Source organism: Lates calcarifer, linkage group LG11 (genome assembly GCF_001640805.2).
Source record: "Lates calcarifer isolate ASB-BC8 linkage group LG11, TLL_Latcal_v3, whole genome shotgun sequence".
Taxonomy (NCBI): Eukaryota; Metazoa; Chordata; class Actinopteri; family Centropomidae; genus Lates; species Lates calcarifer.
Window position 1 is genome coordinate 19856569 of NC_066843.1, and position 21401 is coordinate 19877969.

General features: G+C 36.9%; 2 protein-coding genes across 2 annotated transcripts; both read left to right on the top strand.

Moving 5' to 3' along the window:
• The first annotated feature begins 202 nt into the window (after positions 1-202).
• LOC108898568 (beta-1,4 N-acetylgalactosaminyltransferase 2-like) lies at positions 203-14811 on the top strand. The gene is given in 13 exon segments (XM_018698492.2): positions 203-289; positions 3597-3650; positions 5000-5143; positions 6626-6665; positions 6667-6733; positions 7059-7096; positions 7963-8029; positions 8672-8785; positions 9656-9742; positions 10501-10682; positions 12210-12353; positions 12775-13003; positions 13119-14811. Coding segments are annotated over 12 exon segments (1344 nt in total). The 5' UTR covers positions 203-289; positions 3597-3615; the 3' UTR covers positions 13316-14811.
• Positions 14812-16644: 1833 nt separating this feature from the next.
• On the top strand, positions 16645-19293 carry LOC108898572 (cytochrome c oxidase assembly factor 3 homolog, mitochondrial). Its single transcript, XM_018698496.2, has 2 exons — positions 16645-16863; positions 18975-19293. Exons 1-2 carry the CDS (start codon positions 16695-16697, stop codon positions 19079-19081), a joined length of 276 nt encoding a protein of 91 aa, XP_018554012.1. The 5' UTR covers positions 16645-16694; the 3' UTR covers positions 19082-19293.
• Positions 19294-21401: the final 2108 nt, after the last annotated feature.

Below are 21401 nucleotides of genomic sequence, written 5' to 3' on the forward strand. Positions count from 1 at the left end.
TTATGATTAGTTGATTTAATTTGCTGTCCTGTCTGAAGTGTGTTGCATTAAAATGTGCCATATATATATATATATATATATATATATATATATATATATATATTAACCTGCGGCAGTGTAGCCTATGGACACAGATAACAGTTGAACTTGTGGGCTGCAGAGGCGTTCCTTACCTGACATGACGAGGGTGGGGCCATCTGTTGATTTTACGCAACACCTATGTCCCCTTTGTCCCCCTTTATTTCCTCTCTCGGATTTATTCCTGTCCTAACCCGAGCCGCAGGAAATGGTTAGTATTTCTTTATTTCTATAATGTTACTATAGCCTGTAATGTCTCAGATGGTTCTCATGTTGTCATTCTGTCACCTCGAGTGCTGATTATTAAATCCAAATAATGTTGGGAATTTAATTTGGATATGAGTAAAGCCTGATGTTTTGCTGTTTTTTTTTCTTTTGTTTTTTTCTCTGTTATTTCAATACATTTATATTAAAACCTTATTTTTTCATAAAATGTTACCTTTTTTTTTCTTTTCTTTTTTTAAGTTCAAAACAGAGTGACTAGTGGCTAAACAAGTAGGACTATACTTTGGAGTTCTTTACAAACCAAGGTGAAAAAATAAACAGAGAATTAATACGTGCCAAATTCTGCAAGGTGGGCTAATCCTTTTTTTCCTTTGTTTTAATCATTTATAGCTTTAGTCATTTACACATTTTAAAATAACAACACATCTACATTCCGCAATAATGTCCTGGACAAACACAAAGTTTCTACAGGGGAAGTTTGCCTACAGGCACTGTGGTGGTTTTTAATTGCAGGTGGTTATAGATCACTGTATGACAAATAAAACTGTGCATGATGCTTGTGGGAAACATCAAAAGTGGATTCAACGTAAGAGTGAAGTCATTTGCTCTTGGCAGTATACTTGACCCGGCGTTTTCATATTTTGAAACCCTGTAAGTGCTCGACAATGTGGTGTGGTTTTGGCTTTACTTAAATACCAAAATGGGCTTGGTACACCCCTGGTGAACTGGGCAGAGTGTACTGCTCTACAGGCTTAAAAGGAGTTTGTTCATCATGACACAAGGTCGCACTCTAAAAAATATTACACTGGCACAACTTTAAAACATTAAGCTAACAATTTGTATGGATTGTTTTAAGTCATTCCAGCTCAGTCACTACTAAGTAAAAAAGCTAAGAATTTTATAGTTTAGCTAACTCAGTTACTACAATTAACTTGATTTCTCTAAAAATGTAGTTAAGGTGAAACAACTTAATTTTGATGATATTAAGTGGTCAAATTATTTAAATTTAAGCTATTCGCTCTCTCTCTTTTTTAAACATTCTTCTCAGAAATGTCAATGCAAATTGTTACCATATTTTTTTTTATGAGTAACTTATTTCACTTCACTTAGTCACAGTAAATTACACATAGCAATTCCACTTTTATGATCACACTTTTATTACAAAACCAATGTTCACTTATGTGTAATTTGTATACCACCATGTGTAAACAAAATAGACATGAGCACTTCCAAAAATACTTTGACTCAACCAAATGAGTTTTTACCAAAACAAGAAGAAACAAAACACTGTACAACATGTGAGAAGTTGTTGGTGTTGGACAAAAACACATCAAATGGCTACATGGTAGTTTTGGCTAGGTGTACAACTGCCAACTGTCAACAGTACAGCTACTGTAACTTGCACAACAAAACAAACATGTAACAGTGCAACATTTCCTACTGAATTTAAGGACCACCAAATTCTTCACAGTCTTAGTGCATCAGTTTATTTTTTGTAACATTACCTTAAGACCAGCTTTTAGTCTATCCAACTCCAGGAATATCCCTTGAAACAAGAGTTTTTCAGTTCTTTTGGGTAGCTGAGGTTGAGTTTGTATATTAGCCACATTAGCAAGGCACAGGCTATGAGGATGTCCAGGTCTTTCAGAACTTCTGTTTCCTCAATCATGATCCTTGAGCTGGCTGGGTCAGATGTTATGGCACTTTGGGTTCAGTCTGGTAATCTTCATCACTTTGTTGGTAATAGCACCACCATCCTGGTAAAAGTAGGTCACTATCAATATTAGTGTTTTAAGACATCATATTTAAAAAGGAGAGTAACAAAAAGTACAGTATGTGTGAATGTAAGCATTTGATTTACCTACCAACTGATCTTTGAAGAGATCCTCCTCCTGTTGTCTGACAACTTGACCGATTAGTTCTTCTAATACTTGTAATACTATTCTTATAGTTTCCAAATGTCTGGCAAATTATGTTTTTATGTGAGTATTACTGACCAAAAAGAGTTGTGGTGTCTACAGACCCATTTTACTCATTGCCAATGTGGAATGTGCTCGCTGCTTACCTGTCACACATTATGCAGCAGACTGTTAAACAGAAAAAAACATCTCTCATTAACTTACCTCTAAAATGTGTCCAGATGTTCCAGGTAGATAACAAGTTTTACTATGGCATTTCTACAATGTGGTGTTGGTTTCCTGTTTGCACTTGGACACAGAATATCCTTTAACTGTGGCTCAGTTAACCATTTTTAACCTCAAACCAAACTAACTCTAAGGCTAAAACACCAACATGCATCATTTTAAAATCAAAGTATCTGTAGGAACCAACATTTATTATGGCTTTAGTCATGAATGTCAAGCAGCCCACCCATGCAGCTGCTGCCAACTAAACCTGTTGCACCTAATGCTGCATAATTTCAGTGCCAATCATCTGCTGCTGTTAACAAAACAGAAAAGACTACTTTGAATGCTTCAGCTAGTCTACTGACTTTACAGTTGCTGAATTAGCTTAGGACAAAGCTCATTTAAATTTTCAGTGTTGTGTAAAAATTAATTCTTGTAGTGTCGATATAGTTAGTAGCTACTGCAAGAAACAAAGAAAAATAGTTACTCACCAACTAACATAAGCCATTAACGATAATCCATACAAATGGTTCTCCCCCTAGCAGGCACGGTGTGGCAACAAAACAAGTTCACCTCCTGTTTTGAATGACACTCAGTAGAAGTTCAAGTTGCACTAATACTTTTCTATTGTTATGTTGAGGGAAACATGTTTATTCAAAGTGTATACATATTTAAGTCAAGACAGTTTTCGTTATTTTGATTTTGACCAACTTCTTAAAATAAGTTGAACTGCTTAAAACATTGGTACTGGTTACTGGTAACAAATCATTTCTTAGAGCGCAATAATCAATGACATAATAAGGATGAATTGTTTTTAAAATTCCCTCTTAGTTCATTCATCCTCCAGTATTTGATATGAAAACGTTTAACAAACACTGAATTTTGAACTAATGCATTTTGCCCCCTTAGTGATTAATTTAAAAATTAGCGATATGAGCTTGAAAGTTTTACTTAAAAAATTCTCTCATAACCAAACACCAATTTTGAAATTCGGAGGCCTGTTTCTTTTCTATTTTTAACACCACATAGTTCAGGAATGATGGGGCCAAAACTTAAAAATGTGTGTGTTTCTCTACAGATGGCTGTATTTAATGGAGCACGGGTTCGGGTGGTTGCCACTGTGTGTGTGATCAGCCTGCTGATATTCTATTTTGTAATATTCCATAGCTGTCCTGGAGGGCTAAAGATGGAGGTTCCAGTTCCAACTACACAAAAAATGAGGTAACCCTCCCACCCCACCCCCACACACAGACATCCTGGTAATGGCTTACTATATATATATATATATATATATATATATATATATATATATAGGAAAGGACTTAAGGACTTAAGGAAGGACTTCTTCCGCTCTGTTTCAATCTTTGAGCGTGCATAAAGCTTTTGTCACAAATTTCTTACCTCCCACGGTGTCAATTGAAAACATGTTCAAATGCCAAATGAGTTGTTTAGTAGGAGTTGTGTCAAGTTAGCATGCAGCTTTCTAACATTATATAACTATTAATTGTCACAACTGCACCAGGCTTTCTTTCCCTTTCACCTGACGCTGAGGAGCTGGTCAGCACTCTGTGGTGCTGTAAGGCCCAGTATGCGCCCGTCACAGCGGCTCTTCAGTCCGGTGTTCTTCAGTATAAGGGGGTGAAGGAGAGACCAATGTGGTTATGGCACTAGTTTTCAATGTTAAAAAGCTCTAGCAGCATTCAAATTCAATACAGTTAATGCCACAACCTGTTCAAAGTGTTCAGCTGTGCATCTACCTCTGAGCTGCTGCAACAGGCTGGTGTGTGAGTGTCCACACCACCAGCACAGCTGCTGCAGAATGATTTTATTATACCCTCCTTCAGAGAGCGAGAGAGAATGGGAAATACTGGCCTTCATATTATGTTTTGTTAATTCATTGACATAATTTCAATATTTCTTGGGTTCTCCTTCACCTTATGCTGATGAGCACCAGGAATGTTCACAGGTTAGCATCAGCTCTTCAGAACTGACTCGCAGAGAACTCTGAGCTCTGACGTTAATGCTTAACTCGATAAAGCATTAACATCAGCTCAGAGTTCACTCATCTGGGACTAGAAAATCATTTCTGTTGCTAGGTCGTTACTAAGGGTCTGGTTATTTGCTGTAGTGGTAAACTCGATTCCATTACACATAGGAGTCCACTGACGTGACTGATTGTGTTCCAGTTATTAGTCACCCATGTATTTCCATGGAAAATCCTTTTCATTTTAAGAGCAAATTGCTGACAGATTAAAAAAAACAAACACATTCTCTTACATAAATGCCCTATTTTTGGTTGGTTTTTCTTTTTCTTTTGTTAGATTATTTGTTATTATTATTATTAGATTACACAAATTAATAGCACACAAAGTTCAGAATTAACATTTTTGTGACTGGTCAAATACATTAATTAACAATGTATCCTTATCATGTATAATAGAATAGCAGTACACTTCCTTGAATGTTTTTGCTGTTTCAAATTGGTTGTGTAGTAACATAATTTATAGTTGGACAAAAACAATAGCAGAATTGTGATTCTTCAGAACTTACTATTACTTTCATCCTTCCAGGTCACAACTCCCCAGTTATCTTCCTCTACCCAGTCCGTGCACTTGTCCTGCTGGCTCAGTGCTCCTGAAAGATCAGATCCCTGAGGAACAGTATGAGGAGCTGGCCCAACGCCGAGCTAAGGAGTTCCAGCAATACAAGGCCAGGTAGTAGATGGGTGGGTGCTAGGATGGTTGGATGGGGTGAATTATTTAATTCTTCACAGCAGCAAAGTTAATAAGGGAGTAATATCAAATAATAATAATAATTATTAATAATAATAATTAATAATAATTCAGAATATTTATATAGTACCTTTCAAAACAAATAATGTAATATAGTCACTGAGCACTTTGTAATTAAATTCTAATTGTAATTAATAGTAATGGATAGGGCCTTGCTTTGCTCTCAAAACAGCCTGAATTCATCTTAGCATGGATTCCACATGATGTTGGAAATATACTTTTGAGAGGCTCTTCCATGTTGACATGATTGCATCATATAATTTTGGCAGATTTGTCAGCAACACTTTCAAATTTGGTGTTTATTTTCTGTAACAGGCAGCTGATGAGGAACTTGTAAATCTAATAATGTCCACTCTTTCTCTGGCGAGCCTCTTTTTCTGGACAGACTGAAACAAAGTGACCTGACTGGTAACAGTAGTGGTAGTGGGTAGTGGGTGCTGGCAACTGGTAGACAGACCAGAAATGAGAAAACATGATGAATGAGGTGAAAAAATGTACGGTTGAAAACTGCCATTTGTGTTGCCAGGTAAGAGGTCAAAGCATTTGAAGTAAAATTTCAATGATATTACCTTGAAATAGAAGAGTGGTGTGTAGTAAGGGAGAGAAAAGGAATTTCAACATTATAACTAATAATAAATTCCTGAATCACCACACTTATATCATCCCATCAATGTGCTGAAAACAGTAACTATTACAGTGTATAGGTAGAATGATGCTCTTTTTGTGGTCCCATTACCATTTAATTACAAGGATTGTACACCCAGTTATTACTGAGAGCACATTATGCAGATGAAGTATGATTATTGTGAACAGATTAGCCTATTGTTACCACACGTAACATGTTCTTAAATGTTCTGTCCCCTAGTTACTCTCATATATGTTTCCCTAATACTACCCTGTTTACTATGTTTATTGTCCCATCAATACCCTAATTACAGAACTTAGAATCCAGCGTTACTTGCATTACCATTTTTTCACAAAGGTATTACTAGGTTATTACCTCATTAAGTAAAATATTGCTAATTAATAACACTTGTCTAGTCAGTCTCCTTGGATCTAAATGAACAGCTTTTTTTCTGGGCCCAGAAAACAGACTCAGTGCATGAAAACCAAAACTGTAATGAACACTTTTTCTGAATGACAAATTCTAGTAACAGTTTAATATAAGTCTATCTTCTGACATTTTGTTATTACAGTCTCCAAACCGGACAGTCTGCTGCACAAATATATTACCACAGAGTTACATTGTTACAAAGATAATATTCTCTCATTGCATTGTTGTATTGTGAACTGCAAACCACTCATCTACTATGAGAAAAATCAATGTAATTTTTTTAAATTCATGTGTTCTAACCCAACCTCCTCCTCCTCCCGCCACCCCCACCCTCACCATCTCCCCAACAGGACAACCTCTGTACTATCCAAACTACTATTTGCTGCAGCCTAACTCTCCTCTACAGTATCCTATCCAGGGTTTTACAGTACAACCTTTGACTACCACTCACATACCAGGTATGTCTGTATGTATTGTAACTCAGGGGACAATTTGTCGGTTTGAGGTTTTTATATTGCACAACAAAATAAAAAAACGGTAACAAGTTTGAGAAGGTTGGGTTCATCTGAGGTATGGAAAAATAAACTGAAAAATAATGTTGCATTACAGACTACAGACGTATACCTTGCTGGGACAAAAGCTGTAATGTAATTTGAAGCGCTTTGAGTGGTCAAAGGTGTATTCCAGACGCAATGAGAGCTTAACATCAAGGGTAGCATAACTGAGATGGATGTGTGCCCTTACATGGAAAGTATAAAAAGTACAAGGTCATTCCGCTTTCAGGTTTAGCGTTGTACGCAGAACGAAGGAGCAGCTACAAGGTTGGTGTGATCCTATGAATAAATGGGTAATTTTTGTTCAAATTAGCCTGGTAAGTAATGAAATGGATGTACTGTTTGGCTTTTGGTTGACACAAGATGGTTGCTGAATGTTTGACTTCATTCATAATAATTCATAATAAATGTACTACACATTGGATATACTACATATGAAACACGCTGCATGTAGCAGGTCATCCTATTACATCACATTACACTTTCTGGACACATGAAACATACACAAAACTGTATAATAAGGAAGGCAAAGGTCTGTTATAATTTAATCAGATTGATTACACTAATGACTTTTGTTGCCATAGAAATAATTACTCAGCTGGTAAAAGTGCTACTGTATTTCCATGACTTCATTTAACATCACTGCACAGCAGCCATCTTGGTGTTAACCTTGGAGATAGGGGCAGGAATTCTTCTACAACTAAGGGATACTGGTCCTGAAACTGCTGCAATAGATGCATATGGATTTGATTTTGAAAGCCAATATTTGAGTTTTAATTTGAAGCTGTCATGTCTTCAGTATTGCTTTCTCCAAAACTGAGTTCCTGTCATAATGTCAGGAAAACACATTCTTTACCTGAATAGTCAAAATTTAAAGTTGATGAATATTTTTTTATAGTCTGATTGTGAACAAGAATCAAAAAAATCACTTTTGGCTTTCAAAAATTCTTAACCAATGCAGCCTGAATTTAAGGGCAGTGGTGTAACTGTCCGCCCTGTTCTTGCAGCCTGTGCTAGTTGTGTGTGGAAAGATCTACACAGCAACAAAGCTTCAAAGACTGTGATTGTGCATCCTTGGTGCAGGTATGTTTACTCTGAGTTCTCTCTAGTTTACTCAGGTGTGTCTACCCTAGGTATCTTTAAATGTGTCCAAAGGCATCCTGTCCACAGAGATCCCAGCTGAAGGGGTAACAGTCCAAGGTGAGATGCCAATAACAGAACTAACACAATATAGTTTGTAGTCTGGGTCAACTTACTTCTTACAGACAACTGGTAAACAAAACATGTATTCAAATCAAAAACCTCATTCACTGTCTTCTTTTGAAGTAACAGTCATAGAGCTGCTTCTCTCTCTGTGCAGCATTGTTATTGTGAAGAAACATGATCCACATTACCATATATTATTCATTTTTTTCTTTTTATATTGTTATCATTTCTGTTTCACATTATTATACTTACATATTATTTGTACTGTCTCATTATCAGCTTGTCAGCACTAATCTGTATGATAAGTATAGAATTTATTAAAGTGCAAATACAGTCACTTATTGATAAATTACCATTGAAAAGAGTATTAAAGAAAAGCATTCATAATCTGAAGTTGCTTTTCATGTCATATGGAAGAAAATGCATTTAACGTGTGACATCACTGTAAGTCATACAAGCATCCATCATTTTTTATCTAAGGAGCTAAAACACTGGTATTACCTTTGAAGGCACAGCCATTTGATAGGCGTGATTTCAACAAACTGAATACAGCTGGCATCAAGCACTCAAAGCATCAGAGTCATTTTGTTAAAATCCTTTGAAATGAACTCTTTTCATGTTGTGGTAAAATGACAGGTGACGGCCAGACGAGCTTGATTATGGAGTCCAGCAGCCTGTTGACACTCAATGACCTCCTGGCTAAAGTGTCCTATACCAGCACTGTCTACCATATACACACTGGAGACCTTGGTATGTGTCCAAGAAATGGAACCTGAGCCAGAAAACAGAATTTTTATCTGAAAAATCTAAATTCAGTGGCAGAAATTTAAAGCACAATATGAAATGCAAAAGTACTGATACAGTAGATGTAGTTAAAAAGAATTAGCGCACTTGCCAATGTGAGTGCATAAAAGTGTGTTCCTGTCTGTGTTGAATGTTCAACTAGAATTACTGAAATTAGTTTCAGTCAAAAATGTGACGGCAATTTGCGTATTGTTCTTCTTTTCAGGTAATACAGCATTTTACACTGTAATTTCACTATGTGAATCAGGTATCAGTAAAGTATTTATTGGTTCCTATTAGTAGTTAAATATAACTATAGTGGCCATTTTAGATAAAAGGCCAAAGTGTGGGTACCCAGTGGGAGACAGTGAGTAGAAAACAAACATATCTTTCTCAAGTGTACAGCTATAGAGGGCTTCTATTGTCATTTCAGGAGGAAAAACTATAACTTTATAATTTCATAATAATATAACACAGAGATAAACGTGGCTCAAACAGTAAATCTTTAATGTTTAATGAGTAACCTATAATTATTATTTAGATGTTTTACTACACAGTACAAACCAGGAATGTGGGCTGTAATATTAGTGTTCACCTTTTCTCTCCTTTTCTCTATAATTCCCAATTGTAACAAACTGAAATTATATGTTGTTCTCTGTAGTCTTGTTCTTTGTCACTGTACCTACATTTAACTAGGAACCAGTGAGTATGTTATTAGTACCGATTCATAAAATGAAATGAAATTGTATTTTATGTGTTACCTGAGTTAACCTTGTTTCCTAAATGTCATAATTTGCTAATCTATTACCACCTAGCTGTTCCTCTCTCTGTACTTAGCATCCTTCAAGTTTGAAAACCATGAAGCCGTGTTTCCCATCACCATCAAACAGCCTCATGTACCAGTCCTGTATGACATGGGAAAAGGTAGGAGGGCACTCATTATAGTGGTCTGAAGTTAAAAATCGAGTTCACATTCAGTTATTTATGTTAGGAAACTACTGCTTATGTACTGTGTGGAAGAACCTGTGTGGAACCTTCAGAAAATCGTCCTGCAATGTCCTGCAATCTAGTCAAAATTAAACCATAAATAACAAAGGGAGCACAAAGATGACCCCCTGACTGACTATAGACTAGTTTCATGATGTACATTCACAGGCAAATTTGATGTGTAAATTTAGAGTTGAATATTTAATATAGGATTTTACACTCATCAAACAACACTTTTTAGTATTATTTGTTATAAGAGTGTTAGTGTAATGCTATTAATTAATACACTGACAATGAAAAATGTAGAGAACTGAAACCCACCATGTTCAATTGAATTGAATTGAATTGAATTACTGTATGTGCTATAAAAACATCCCATACTTTTAAAAATATGTTATATCTGCCTGGGGCACATTTGCCTTGAATAATGTATGTTTAGGCATACAGCCTTTCAATTCAATGTGATTTTGTTGGTGGAAGTGTTTTCCATTAGTTGTCAAAATAAGACATCTGGCATTATGGACCATTTTTGAAATGCAAACTGCAAAAACTGCTCCAATAACTAGCTAGCAATCTCATTTTAAATCCTGCTGAAAATTCACGCTGCCTTGTGTACTAGGGTTGTGTACTAACCCTAACCCTAACCCTTATCTTTTTTATTGAAATGATTCTTTGCCTACTTCCCTGTGTGTCAGACATCAGCTCTCATGTCACCATCATCACAAAAACATTCCTGCGGTACACAGAGCTGAAGGTGTTGTTGAACAGTATCCGGCAATTCTATAGCAACATAGAAGTCATCATTGCAGATGACAGCTTGGAACCAGAGAACATTACTGGAGAACACATCCGACACTACATCATGCCTCCAGCACAGGTAGACACATACACTTTTATTTGACATTTTAGTCTGAAGTGGCATTTACAAAAGATATATGTCAATTAATTTAATTCTTAAGACATGAATCAATCATTTCAGTTATAAAACCAAGAGACCCCTTCAGACTGATAGAATTTGATTTTGGCTATTAAGTATTAACCAAACTTACATATTCAATACATTAGCTTCTATCATATTTGATACATATTGACCTATCAACCATCTTCAAACAAATACAAGAACATGCTTTAGAATAATACAGCACATAAGGAAGCATTACATGGAATTATAGTGTGGTTCGTGAAAAGGCAGTCAGACACTTCGAAAGGTTTTATTAGTTTAAAGTGTTAAAGACAACAGTTACGTCAACTGTTTTTTTTTTTTTGTTGTTGTTTTGTTTTGTTTTTAATGCTGTGGCCGGGTATGGTATGTTTTGGAGAGTGATGTTTGACAGCACTGTCAGCCATAACATTATGACCACTGACAGGTAAACTGAGTAACATTGATTATTTGGTTACAATACAATGTTCTCCTGAGAAACCTTAGGTTCTGGTATTTATCTCAATGTTACTTTGACACGTACCACCGACTAAATATTGTTACAGACCAAGCACACCCCCTCATGGCAAAAGCACTCCCCAATGGCAGGGGCCTCCCCCAGCAGGACAAGGCTTCAACCACTCTGCAAAAACTGCTCACAAATGGCCCTAGGAAAATGACAAAGAGCCTAATGTGTTGACCTGGCCCACAACTTCCCCAGATCCCAACGTGATCCAACATCTGTGGGACCCTAATATTGTGTAGTTCCCCCTTGTGCTGCCAAAACAATTCTGAGCCGTCAGGGCATGGAAACAGGACCTCTGTGTCCTGTGGTGTCTAGCACTGAGTCGTTGGTAGCAGATCCTGTGGTTTGTGTGTGGGGCCTCCATGGATCTGGTTTGTTCCAGTGCATCCTACAGATGCTGGATCAGATTGACATCTGGCGAGTTTGGAGGCCAGGTCAACACCTTACGCTATTTTTCATGTTCCTTGAAACTCTCTGTGGTTGAAGCATTGTCCTGCTGGGGAGGCCCCTGCCATTGGGGAGTGAATTTGCCATGGGGGGTGGGGGGTGGGTTGTGCTATTGTCAGTGGTAGGTGTCAAATTACCATCTAGACGAATACAAGGTCTCTCAGCAGAACATTGTATTGTTACAAAATGATCAATGTTATTCACTTCACCTGTCAATGGTCATAATGTTATGGCTAATTGGTGTACAATATAACTACATGCAGAAAGAATCAGACCAGTTCCAAATGTTACAGGTATCATAGGTAAGGATATTAAGCATCTGCAACTTCTTTGCTGATTATCCTTAGATGTATATACTACCTTGGAACAGTTCATTTTTTTTTACTTTTTTCAAAAGTTTAACAACATTTTGACATCACATCAACTCCTCTGTGTTCTGCATTTAATTGCATTTGTCAAATGAAATGAACATTACAAAAGATTTCAGATGTGAAAAATGTCTCCTCCCTCAGGGCTGGTTTGCTGGCAGGAATCTAGCTGTTTCCCAGGTAACCACCAAGTACTTCCTCTGGGTGGACGATGACTTTGTGTTTACGGAGAACACAAAGATAGAGAAGATGGTGGAGGTGATGGAGGCGGTCCCAGAACTGGATGTGGTGAGAATAAAATGGATAATGTCTGAGGGGTTGGCTTGTGTTTGTGATGAAAATCTTGTGAGCTGAAGAAAAGCGCTCTAGGAGTTCAGAACTTTTATGCAGAACAATTTATTTAAGCTTATTGAATACAGACTAAAACAAATAGAGTTTTTGAAAGAAAATAAATCTAAAAAAGCAAAATAGTTGACAGTGTCGGCTGTTTTAAATAAATGTAAAATGTATTATTTATGTAATCAGGTTTGAACAGATTTTTTTGTCATGTATTCAGTGGAGTTACAGTGGTTTTATGTTATTCACTTGTTATTGCACATATTCCAGTTTCATATCTGACTCTGAGTCCTCTCTGATTTTAATCTTTGATTAAACAACTGATTAGACAATTAGAGCCTATCATAGTATGTGGTTTGTCTGTTCTCATCAGGTGGGAGGATCAGTACAAGGGAACCAGTTTTACTTCTCTATTCTCTACGAACAAGGAGAGGAAATGGAGGGTGGGTGTCTGTACAGAAAATCTAAAGGAAAATTCCATTCACTTCCTGGCTACCCAGAGTGCTATCTGGCCAGTGGGGTGGTCAATTTCTTCCTGGCTCGTACAGATGCTGTACAGAGAGTGGGCTTTGATCCTAAGCTCCAGCGGGTAGCACACTCAGGTAGGTTTACCCCCAAACAGAGTTGTGACACCAAGTCCACATCCTTCAAGTTTTTGTGAGTCATGATACAAGCAGATGTTTTTCTAAAAGGGTAAATATCTTTCACTGATTCTAGAGTTCTTCATGGATGGGCTGGGCTCCTTGATGGTGGCCACGTGTGGCCAGGTGTCCATTGGCCATCAGCCCAAAACAGGCAAAAACCCAGATGCAGCTCGCTACGCCAAATTCAGAGCCTCCTCAAGGAGCGACAACACATTCAAACTGCTGCTTCACTTCTTCAAAAACCACCTGAAGTGTATCCGATATGGATAGAAGATGACAATCAGGTCATCAGCTATAGTTTAGACTTCTCTAAATGAAGACATCATTTAGAGAAGTCAAATGATGGGGGGTAGGGGGTAACACTGAGTTGTAAGCATAAATGTCAAAATTTCATGGCTATGTCAATTCATTCCAGTGGAATTCCTGTGGTTATTGAGGAAGAGGAGTTGCAGGTACAGATGCATCTTTTGAATAAACTGTGTGACCTTATCATCTTGTTAGATACTTCACTGAGCTGAGCTTATGTCAGGGTGTCAGTTCTGAGCCAGGGCTTTTCTTTTGTAGTTCTGTTGTGTTTGTTTTATTTCCTGTTTTATTTTGTAATCACTGACCTCCCTCTTGTTTCAGGTGTCTTGTCTTCCCCTTCCTTCTGTGCTCCCTCCTCCTGGTGATTACCTACCCTGCCCTAATGTGGTTCACCTGTGTCTCATTGTCTGCCCTGCCCCTGTGTATTTAGTGTCTGTGTCTCCCTGCACTCCCTGCCAGTTCGTCTTGTGTTTCTGCCAGACCTACCAGCCTTTGAGTTTGATACTGTTCTCTAGCAGCCATAGGTTTTGACCCTTGCCTGTGTTTTTTGACCTTGCCTCAGCTCTAGTCCTTTTTGTACCGTTGCTTTCTCTTTTTGCCTATCTGTGTTCCGACCTCGTTTGATTAAAGGACCTTGATTTTGGTAACTCTGCCTCCTGTTTGCGCCTGTGTCCACATTGCTACACCCTGACAGCTTAGACAATTTTATTTTCCCTTTTACTATTTTTTATTGAATAAATTGTGTAAAATGGTTTAAAAAAAAAAAAAGAGAGAAAGTTTAAGTGGAGCAAACAGAACAGACATGAAATCTGTGACTGATTTGCAAGAGATTAATTATGGGTTACCACTAATTCCTGGTTCGTTCACCAGCTACAGCACTTCACTCACTAGCTCTGATAGTATATTCTCTATGTCACAAAACTTCTAGCACCACATACTTTGCAAAGAAGAAGATTATTTCTACCATACCACTTTCTGGTGTGACCAGGCCTTTAGTATGGCTGCTGTATAACAGGACCACCAACACCACTGATGGTTTCATTAACTGCTTCCACAGATTAAGATCCTTTGCTAATAAGAAGTGTTTCTGTTTCAGATAAAAACAGAGGAGTCATATGTCATCTCTCATGTGGTTGAACCATAAACTGTGTTTATGACAAACTTGTTGTCATAAAGTTACCTCTGCACTGGCTAGCAGACATTGTATTTTTTAGGCAATATTTGTGGTATGGTCTAGGTATACCAGTGTCAGTCCATCAATAAAATATCTGTATTATCGCAACAGTTTTTGGATGTATTCTTTTACACACTGTAATATATTAGAAGATGTTAGAATGTTAGTAGCTTTTCGTAGTGTGCTAAAAGGTGATGAAAGATGATATGAAGATAGGATGTTGATATTTATCTCTTATTTTTGGTACATATGTCATCACATCATCCTGTCACATTGCTGTGCTAAATATTTTGTTACTTACTCAAGCTGTAAGTGGCTGATATTTTGATCAATCATAATGTCTTTGTAATATGCACTACATCACTTCTCCATAGTTATGCACTGGCACTGAAAATATTGTTTGCTTGTACCTCTATCAAAATGCCAGACTTAGACACCACCCCTAAATGCCTGTATGTGTGGGTGAAAGAATTGCCATGATATTTGGTGCACATATTTAATGATTCATCATTCAATAATTATTATTACTTTGACAGGGTGTATGTTATTGTGAAAGTTTTTTTGAATGTAAGAATTTGAAAATATGAGCCATAAATGTGTAAGATTGCACAACTTCTTCTCTTTGGTGATATTTAACCACAATCAATTAATTAAGTTGTTCTTTTCATAATTCTTATTAATGTGAAAATCCAGTGTGTCCCACCATACAAATCTCTTTACAGTGTTGCTCTCTTTAGTTACAGCAAATCTGCATTACAGTTTAAAGCTATTTAAGGTTTGAATGCATAAAATTTAAACAGCCATGTACAATATGTGTATAATACATGGCCCATATAAAAAAATTCATTACTTTCTTTGGCATAATAGCAAAAATGCTCAAGCTCAGTTAGCAGCGAAAGGGTTACCACTTCGATACTGATCTACACATTTCCATACACACCATCCTCTGATATAGCCGCACAAATGGTGATTTCGGCCCCATGTTGTCCAGGTACTTGCCCAGTGGCCGCTAAAATTCCGAGGTTGAAGCCTGCCTCATCCACAAAAAATGAATTTATGATGGCTATGGTCATCAGCATCCGGGGCAGTCACCCTTTAAATAAAAAGACATGTTGGAAAGAGAATCACTGATTACAGTACAACGATGTGGAATCTTTCACAAACTTCTGCCTCTGCCTCCGCTAGTTTGGTTTAGACTCAATTCTGTACAAGAAATTACAGGAGATTTTTGTAATGTGACATTTACAGTCACATTACCTACTCTGTGCAACACATTGGCACAGTCATCTAAGAGCAGCCCACGGTACTGTAAGGTTCACTGTAGTACATGCTGAAGACTTACCGGTTATCATTGCAGAAGGTTCTGATGAATGAGGCCACAGTAGATCCTCTGAGGTTTGGTTGAATCATTCTTGCTGCCTTGGTCACTGTCTTGATCTGTGGCTTTGTCCTCGACCATGTTACCCCAGCAAAGGGCACCTCTCTGGTGAGGCCCAAACCTTCCTCCAAGACAAGGCCCACAACCACCTCTCAGACGTGGTGCTTGTGCCCTGCCATGCTGGTGTAGAGACCACTCATTTATACTCGTACCACAAGGTGAAATCAATCATCATCATCATTGATGTCAGTGGATCTCGTTCGATCCTGAAACTTGAACGTGAACATGGGATATTGTTCCTCATGTTCCATGAAACTGCATTAAGACGAATGCAACAGTTACTTATCATTTTTGAGCAGTTGTATCAATTGTTAGTCAGATGACTGTAATGAAATGTACAGACAGTCATCTAAAATATTCGCACTGCAGTGTGTTAATTGCATTTTGAAATGTGTTAATTGGAACTAGTGATGTCAGTTCAATGAACAAATTATTGTTGGTTTAAATGTATTGAATCCAAGCAATTGGAAATAATGATAAGTAGTTTAGTTTTGAAAAATGTTCACTGCTCATGAGTTTTGTCTCTAGACTTTTGAATAGTGACATCAAGGTTCTAAAACTATTGAACAAATGTAAAAAAAAAAAAAAAAAAAAAAAAAAAAAATGTCAATGATTGTACCCACTCCAATACAGGAGGTGGCGGTATGCACTTGTTTTCTTTTTTTCTTTTTAAGAGGGGTTCCGGTTCATATGTCACTGTATCCCCAAGCGGCTGATTATACAAACAAATTATGGCGGAGAAAGGAGAAAACGTATCCGCTCAACGAGCACTCACAGCGGCAGAGAAACAAGTCCTCCGCCGCCGACAGGAGCTCGGCAACTGGAAGACAAATGCATCGCGGCTCCGCACCCGAAACCTGCTGACCGGACTGGCTATCGGAGCGTTTGTGGTCGGAGTGTGTATCCTTCACAGAGTTTCCTGGTCACAGAAGTGTCATAAGCTATTACACAAAATAGATAGGGCATGTCATTCATTCAGGAGCTTGAAAGTTACATGATTAAAATATACATATATATCAAAAAAATATATGATAGTGAAATATGATATGAGCTAATCAAACACTGCATGAGAATAAAACAACCTAATGTAGAATGCTGTACTGAACTCCAACCTGCCTTCATTGTATCAACTAAATTATCTGAATTACCGTCATGATCTTTCTTAAATAAGATTTAGTTTACAGAAATTAAAGAGTTATTAGAAAGATTTTAAGATTATTTACACATACATGGTTCCACAGATTGTTAATTTGAGTCTTTTGGCCATTGAATAGACCAATAGAGTAATAACTGACTGTGTAGTTAAGATGTAACACTTCCCACTGCCAGCCAATGTGAATTGTTTTCAACCTTAGTGTGCAGTGTTAGACATGAACTCTCCCACAGTGTGTAGATTTACTGTACACTGATCATTGTAAGGTATAAATATGATTATGTTGGATTCAAATGCCTCAAATTACACAGTCCATGTTATTAAACCATTGAGCACATTTCTTCAAAACATTTAGCAGTATTTGGTATGCACACACTCAGATTATATGCATTTCTTATGTCTTGAACAAGTACAGTGACATGAACGTTTCACATTAACAAAAACAATCATGTTTGTTGAATCATTCATTGTGAGTAGGAATTAAGAGCTACATGGTTAGTTTTAATTTAATTAAGTGTAATTTACTTAAAATTAATATAGTATATATAACAACTCTGTTGCGTATTTCTGTAATTCTGACTAAGTCTGGAATAACAAGCACAGATATAAGTCCTGCTAAATCTACTGTATATGGTCAAGAAAGTAAAGAACACCTTTGTTTCTTGTGTTAATTTGTTCAAAAGGTAAGGTAACAAAACTGAGTGGTCTAAATGCTGAATCTAGAGTTCAAAAATATTTAGCCTGCCTTGACAGTATAATGTGAAAATCACATTGTTGGAGGTGAAGCTTTAAGCAGTAGGCAAGCAAAAAAGAGCATGCATGTGCTATGGGGTTCAGTTCAAACATTCAAGCATTACAACTATTTGTGACCAGAGTACACTAAAGTACATTCTGACAAGAATAATATGTGATGTAATAAAACATAAAACAACTAAATAAAACCTTATTGAACTGATATTTTGATACTGATTTAAAAGTAACAACACTGTAATCTTATGATGAACAACTGAAATTGTGAGTCATTACAACAGGACATGATATCAGCTTTTAAAGTGAATACAAGGAGGCCATCATGTTGTCTTCCTCTTAGACTGATTTTAAGTCTTTAAAAATGTGTCACAAATATATGGTTTAACTTTCAAAAAAGTTGAAGTAGTTTCCTGTCTAATAGTTCTTAGACAACAATGGCACTTTGTGACAAAGAGGAATAAGTAATACAAATTACATTAATTAAAAATACTAATACAGATCAGTTCATTGTTGGTTTTGGTCTTTTCATGAGATTTGGTGACATTAAAATCAAGCTAAGATGATATGACAACTGCTTTATAGTCTCTTACAAAGGCCCCTTTCAAAATCAGTTATATCAGTGAATCAAACCTAAAATTAATACATAAAATTAAGTTGATGCCACTACAGTCAAGCATCCTGCTTTTGTCAGTGAGAGATTTGAATCCTCAGTTTTTGGTTTCAGGCAACAGCTGAATTTGTTCACCGTCTTTCCTGCCTTATTAAACACTATTTCATACATACTGTGTATGCTGTGAGGGTTGTACTTAGTAATGTGGTTTATCCTTGACACTTGCTACTAGTGTGGAGCTTCAACTATACCCATCATGTGACTTTTTTAAAAAAAAGTACAGCCACATGGTTAATCATGTAACATGTACTTTTTTTTCTTATTTGTTTTTTGTAAGCAATAATTGAGCTTTGAGTTCTCAGTCGAACAATGATCAACGAAAGACTTAAAAAATAAATAAATAAATAGAATGAACATTTATACACCCAGCAAAGTAAAGAAGTTACATGTCTGTTTTTTAAATGTTGTCATGTTTTCTTTTAACCTGTACTCATCCAGTTAGCTACACCATCATGTCCGTCAAACAGGAGAAAATCATTGAGGAGCTGGATGATGAAGCCAAGATCCACATCTACAGAGGGCCACGGACCGGTGCCAACTCCTGAGCACTGGCTCTCCTCGACTTACTGCTCTCTGGCTCCTCCTCCTCTTCAGTACGGATGTATGGCAATATCACAATGAATGGCATGTGACGAGTCATGTCAGCTGAGCCTCTCATACTTAAGACACTTAAATACCACTTGCCGCTGTAATTAATATAAGGATGTTGATTGTTTATTTTCTGTTTGGAAATATATAAATTCTACAATTAAAACTGTTTATTTTTTAACCTTTTTTGTTAACCTATAAGCATAGCCTCAACATGTGGTGGTGGTGGTGGTGGAAAGACTGGTAGTGCTTCATTACAGGTCCATATAAGGCCAAATACATTCCTAATAGTTTGTGAGATTTCCTTAAAAAAACAGCATAATTTGTTATTTAAATAGAGACAGTCTTCAGTTGAGGTATTTCCAACTAAGAAAATATATATAATATATATATATATATATATATATTTACAGCCCTGTAAAAGCAAAAAATCTTTACATCAAACATTCTCAAATCTTGCAATTTAATGTTATCTCACTTGGTGGCTTATATGTGTGGTGTGATGGATCTCAGTATAAAAAAGAATAAAGCCTGTGGGGTTTAAAGCCTACCCACATGACCGGGACCCAGTGTTTAATAAGTGTGTGAATACGAGATTATCCATATTCTAGTTGTTATGTTCCAGAAAAGCGAAATGCAGTACTGCTTAACTTGAGATGAGTACAATAACCCTTCACAGGATTTGGATTTTATTTTCCAACACATCAATGAACACAGCAGCAAAGACATTTTCATATATATTTTTTTAAGTCACTACAAGAAGCCATACATTTTTGGCACATATGGATAATCATGACAGGAATAATTACATTTTGTAGCCAAGGTTCACAAAACTAGATACAGCATGTAACCAGAGCAGTTTCTGTATGTGCTTCCCTGCCTCATTAGTGGCCCATAATCCAACTAGTGATCAGATTGAAGACAAAAAAACTAAACTTTTTGTGTGAGGGGGGTTTCAACCTACCTAATACATCTACATTGACCAGGAGATATTTATATCCCAGATTTGGAGGTATATATAGGTATATATATATATAAGTTTATTTGCAAATGATGCAAATGATCATGTTTTGCTGCTTATTTGCCCTAGTTGTTCTATGCAAACACTGCATCTACTTACTGTACCAGCGACCCATTGGGTTTTCCTACATGTGTCGACCCATGTGCAACTTGTGCTATCACATGGAATGTCATAATCTGCTCCCTTGTGCCCCTTGACCCCTTCTCCAATCTCTGGTCCTTCCCTCATCTCCCTAGCTGTCCACCAGATACTCTTGGGCATTTCTTTCAGTGTTTCATCCGCACACCTGCACCCTCATTCTGCTTCTAGGTGGAGCCACAAGCCAGAGTCTGGATGAGTGCAATCTACATTCAGTTCTGAAAGCAACTGCCATTTTTTGTCCTTCATAGCTGATGACATGCAGTTACAACCAGTTTACTCAAGCACTCTTCATAGGTATTTCTGTTTTATGTTAGTTTATATCTTTTTACTCCACTACATTTCTTTGGCAGCTGATTTAATGCGCACACATTTCTGATGAGGGGGGAAAAAATAAAATAACATGAATATGAATATGAATATGTTTTGAATGTAGAGAACATCAGGCTTTGAAAACACATCACACACACAGAAGGTTTAACATAGTTAGAAAGTTAACTTTATATTCAATATTCTGTGATAATATTTTTACACTTTCAAATACTCTCAAAGTAAATGAGTACATTGAATATATTAGAGAGGAACTTTTCTCAATCTTTCAGAACATATTTGTATGTTATCATACATCATATTTTATTTTGCCCCATTGAAAAAAGTCTTTAGTTAGGTAAGAAAATGACCTAGGTGTGAGTTTTCCTCGTGTGTACATTTTTTTTTTTTTTCTACGGGTCAGAAAAAAGTAGAGCGACAATCACTGTCCAATGTAAAGCTAACTTCATTTCAATGTTAAAGCCTGAGCCCTGAGACAAGCAAACAAAGGGAAACAGCTGTGGGTGGAGGCAAATCCAAGTAAGTAAAACAAAATCTGAGTGACTAGACTACTCTTAAATATACAAAATTCAGAAGAGGTAACCCTCCATACAGACTACTCATCTGTCTAATGCTAACATAAAGCTAACATAAAGCAAAATAACACAAAGATGGGCTTCTCAGGTTAAATCACAGCTGCAGCTGTGTTTGCTCCAAATGACTTTTATTATATTGTAATCAGCAGAGCAGGTCCTGGTTTGGAGGACCAGGCAGATGATGAAGGGAGGAAGAAGCATTTCAGAGAAATG